At 44.5% G+C, this 5,000-nt stretch overlaps 1 protein-coding gene and 1 long non-coding RNA gene across 3 annotated transcripts in view; both read left to right on the forward strand.

Annotated features, from left to right (window-relative positions):
* Positions 1 to 3,133, forward strand: part of LOC310821505 (LITAF domain-containing protein-like) — a 4,930-nt gene extending 1,797 nt beyond the window's left edge. The window contains exons 2-5 of one of the 2 annotated variants that reach the window (XM_083693581.1): positions 445 to 551; positions 949 to 1,002; positions 1,780 to 1,927; positions 2,612 to 3,133. In XM_083693581.1, coding sequence (XP_083549707.1) covers positions 455 to 551; positions 949 to 1,002; positions 1,780 to 1,927; positions 2,612 to 2,717 — 405 coding nt within the window. In that variant the 5' untranslated portion in view covers positions 445 to 454 and the 3' untranslated portion in view covers positions 2,718 to 3,133. The remainder of the gene's footprint in view (positions 1 to 444; positions 552 to 948; positions 1,003 to 1,779; positions 1,928 to 2,611) is intronic. The other variant, XM_083693582.1, reaches the window with a different exon arrangement.
* The window catches only part of LOC310821882, a 55,340-nt gene that overhangs the window by 18,868 nt on the left and 31,472 nt on the right, over positions 1 to 5,000 (forward strand). The window lies entirely within an intron of this gene.

Below are 5,000 nucleotides of genomic sequence, written 5' to 3' on the forward strand. Positions count from 1 at the left end.
GTGTGTGTGTGTGTGTGTCTGTGTGTGAGTGTATGCGTGTGTGTGAGTGTATGCGTGTGTCTAGGTGTGTGTGTGTGCACAAGTAGGTGTGTGTGTGTGTGTGTGTGTGTGTGTGTCCACAGGTAGCTGTGTGTGCACATCCATTGTGTTTGCTTGTCTTTCTGAGCATATGCCAATTCTATTGTTTGCTTTCCTGTCCAAGCTTGTCTGTGTAAATGTCATCTTTTATGACTTCATGGGTTCATGGGTGAACTACATATAGAAAACACCCTACCTGATTACCCCCACCTTCTCTCCCTCTCTCCCTCTCCCTCTCTCTCTCTCTCTCTCTCACTTTCTCTACCTCGCTCTCTTTCTCTCTCTCTCTCTCTCTCTCTCTCTCTCTATTTCTCTACCTCTCTCTCTCACTTTCTCTCTCTCTCTCTCTCTCTCTCTCTCTCTCAGACAGACAGGTATGGAGAAAGGTCAGGGACCCCCCCAGGACATGGCAGCCCCCGCGTACCCCGGCCCCGCTATGAATTACGGGGGCACAGCCTACCCCCCCCAGCCAGGTGAGAGACAAGGCCCTCTCCAACCCGGGTCTCCTGCATGCTACAGTAGTACACTGTGTTAGCCCACTGAGCTAAAGCCTTCACATCTCAGACGAGGTTACTCAGTATGTGTGTGTATTCCATAAACCGGTCCTCACTATATTGACATTATATATATATATATTATATATTATATATATATATATATCACTATATTGCCATGCCGCAAAGTGAAAATGGTCTAATATTGATGAGTGAGTATAGAGGCAACTTTGTTTTAAAGGGGCACTTCACCACTTTTTTGTTTTAACCTCACACTCATTATCTCCAGTGCCATACCAGTATGGTGTTTCTTGCTTGTTTTTATATCCATACATTTGTTTGATTTGTATTTATTTTATTGTATTTTTTTTACCAGTTCCCCAGCAAGGGATGTATCCCCCTCCCCAGTATGGTCTTGCACCACCCACTGGTGAGTACACCCACCCCACCACACACACACACGCACGCACGCACGCACGCACGCAAAGACACACAAACACAGACACACACACACACACATACACAAACACACAAACACACACACACACACACACACACACACATACACAAACACACAAACACACACACACACACACACACACACACACACACAGCTCTAATGAAGACCCACAGGCCCGCCTACAGTATGAAGGTGTTACTGTGCTTCCTCTGATCGTACCTCTGTTGAGGTGTAAAGTTCAGGTACTATTTTGTTGTTCACCTCTGCCGTCCTGGCCAGCTGAATTAACCTGGTTGTTCTATATAAGGACCTGTCCATTTAACCTGGTTGTACTATATAAGGACCTGTCCATTTAAACTATATAAGGACCTGTCCATTTAAACCCACCTCAGATTGGTTTGTACTTACTCTTGACAGGCTTTGTCCTGTTCTAATTGGTTGTATTCGGTCTTGACAGGCTTTGTCCTGTTCTAATTGGTTGTATTCGGTCTTGACAGGCTTTGTCCTGTTCTAATTGGTTGTATTCGGTCTTGACAGGCTTTGTCCAATTCTGATTGGTTGTATTCAGTCTTAGGTCTTACACACAGGATACATTTGACCCAGATATCGTCCAGATGACCAACATCCGGTTCTGACCGGTTCTTTCTGGTTAGTGTGTTTACGACAGACAGAGTTTGAACTCCGGTGCGCAAGACTGTGATAGCTTGCCGAGCTAAAGCCTCGGTCCCGTGCTCTCCCTCCCTGCAGTGACCCAGGTGGTGGTGATGCAGCCCCAGCTGACGGACGCCCCGGGTCAGATGATGTGTCCCCACTGCCAGACCCAGATCGTGACTGAGACACGACACACCAACGGCCTGCTCACCTGGATCATCTGTGGGACACTCTTCCTCTTCCTGTTAGTACACACACACACACACACACACACACGCACGCACGCACGCACGCACGCACGCACGCACGCACGCACGCACGCACACGCACACACACGCACACACACATTCATGAGCATGTGCACACACACACACACACACACTCACTCACTTGTTTCTCTTTTTGAATCTTTCACACATTCTTGTGCATAGATACTGCTAGACTGCATTACCCATACAGCTCATATGCTGCTACACTGCTCATACTGTAACTATTTATTCTACTATAATGCTACTGTTACTCACATACTGCTATACTGCACTGCTATATTATACTGCTTATATTATTCTATATTACACTGCACTACTACTGATCATATATTGCACTACCTGTAAATACTGTTCATTGCACTTTCTGCTATTTTGCACTTCTGGTTAGACGCTAACTGCATTTCGTTGTCTCTGTACTTGTACTCTGCACAATGACAATAAAGTTGAATCTAATCTAATCGAATCTAATCTAATAGATGGACAAACCTATTGAGCTCTCTCTCTTTCACTGTGCCCCTCCTCTCTCTTTCTCTCTCTCTCTCTCTCCCTCCCTCTCTCTCTCTCTCTCTCTCTCTCTCTCTCTCTCTCTCCCTCTCTCCCTCCCTATCTCTCTCCCTCCCTCCCTCTCTTTCTCTCTCTCTCTCTCTCTCTCTCTGTAGGTGCTGGCCTTGCAGTTTCATCCCCTTCTGTGTCGATTCCTGCAAGGATGTGGAGCATCGTTGCCCCAACTGCCATAATGTTATCCACATGTTCAAACGCATTTGAACCACCCACACACACATCTACCCACCCACCCCTTCACACCCACACACCCACACACACACACACACACACATCTACCCTCCCACCCCTCCCTACACACACACAAATCTACCCCTCCTAGTCTATAAATAAAGACAGATGAATGTGGGAAGTATAACATGGTTGTAAATGCTATCTGGATCGTATTGCACAACCCCTGCTGTTGCTTGGGTCACCTGATGCCAATGAACTGTAAGTTTGAAGAATCTTTTCTGCACATTTTGTACTCTGGTTGTAAGGGATGTAATGTGATGTTGAGAGTTAATTATTCAGTTTGACTAATATTGTTTATTGTACTTGATACACACATGCACACACACACACACACACACACACACACACACACACACACACACACACACACACACACACACACACACTGATAGAAGGTTAGTTAAACATTGTGGTTGGTTTATGGCATTACTGTGAGGAACTCACAGTCATGTGAGGAACTCACAGCCATCATCATACTAGTCATAAACACACACACACACACACACACACACACACACACACACACACACACACACACACACACACACACGTCTTCATACTAGTCATAAACCTGTGTGGTGTGTCCTGGTGACTCAGCTGACTGGGTTAGGCTCCGAAACAAAGGTTCTTAAAGCGATGTCATCCCTCCTCTCTCTCACCATCCTTCCTGTCAATCTCTACTGTATCCCAATAAAGCAGAAATACCCTAAAAACATATTTAAAAAAATAAAATAATAATATGCCTCTCCTCCTCCATACGTAACCCATTTCCTCAATACCTATGACCTATACACCTGCTCACACCTTCGCCTGACCAATCACCTGACCCAATAATCAGGGACACAGACAGACAATTGGCTCCTACAAAAAGTTGACTAAGTATACTAAATATGTGGTTAAAAGGCAGACTTGGGCTCAAATAGTATTTGAAATAATTAAATAGCTGTAGCTGTGCTTGATTGCTTCTGCCTGGTGCAATTGAACCAATGGAATAGTCCCACGTGAGACCCCCGCCCACGTGGCACACCAGGCAGACTCAAGCAAACGCTCAAACATATTTGAAAGGATTTTAAATATATTTGACTCAGGTCTGTTAAAGGGGAAGTATTTCCTGACTACAGACTGGTAAGCATAAGTAGCACTACTTACATTTGTCCACAGGGTGTCACTCTTCCAAATGAATTGCATGGTACACAAACCCTCCACCGTCACATCTCCTATCAACCTGTTGCATAAGAGCTGCATCAAGTCTCGGGATCCAGAGATATCTCTATCAGAATATATAAACCTATCCTGGGTCCTCTAATCTATGAGTGGTCATGAAGAAAATGAAATAAGGAAAGGCTACTCAAGGAAAGGAAACAAGGAAAGGAAGCAGGCTATTTATGTCCAGAGTGCCAGGCTTACAGTAATCTAACTGCCCTCTCCATGGCAGGCTGTGGTGCTTTAAGTGCTTCAGATAAGACAGTGCCCCTGAACACAGATCTGGGACCAGAGTCCCCTACTGTTGGACATGCAAATAGCACTTATACAGTTCTATGACATCATCTGTTGTGTGTCAATAAATGATGTTTCATAAGAGCAGCATCACTTTTATCAGATATGATCTGAAACCTTCACATCTTTCCTTTAAAGCCTCCGAGCCTATGACAACAACAATAATAGTGTTATAGTGTTATAGTGTTATAGTGTAGTATAGTGTTATAGTGTTATAGTGTTATAGTGTAGTATAGTGTTATAGTGGTATAGTGTTATAGTGTTATAGTGTTATAGTGTTATAGTGTTCAGGTCATGATATGGTAAGACAGTCGTAATAATCTCACTGAGTCATATCCTTCAAATATAAGGGGTGTTTTTGATTGTTTGAAAACAGGGGAAATCTTACGGACTGTGGCTTTAAGACAATGCATGCTAATCTAACCCTGGACCAGTGATTACTAGGTAGGTTATACCACTTACTCTTACTCTTAATGATATAATGAGATTGGGCTGGGCTGATCTTTGGCTCTGATAAATGTACTGCAGAGTGCATCTCTAGCTGGGATCAGTCTCCCAGGACAACAGGGGAGGCTGGTGGAGGTAGAAATCGGAGGACGGGCTCACTGTAATACATGGAATGGAATAGGGAATGGTATCAAACACACGTGATACCATTCCTCATTCCATTCCATGCATTACAGTGAGCCCGTCCTTTGATTTCTACCTCCGCCAGCCTCCCCTGATGGACAAGTGAATCACTTCCTGTTTCCCAAT

Source organism: Argentina silus (genome assembly GCF_951799395.1).
Source record: "Argentina silus genome assembly, chromosome: 22".
Taxonomy (NCBI): domain Eukaryota; kingdom Metazoa; phylum Chordata; class Actinopteri; order Argentiniformes; family Argentinidae; genus Argentina; species Argentina silus.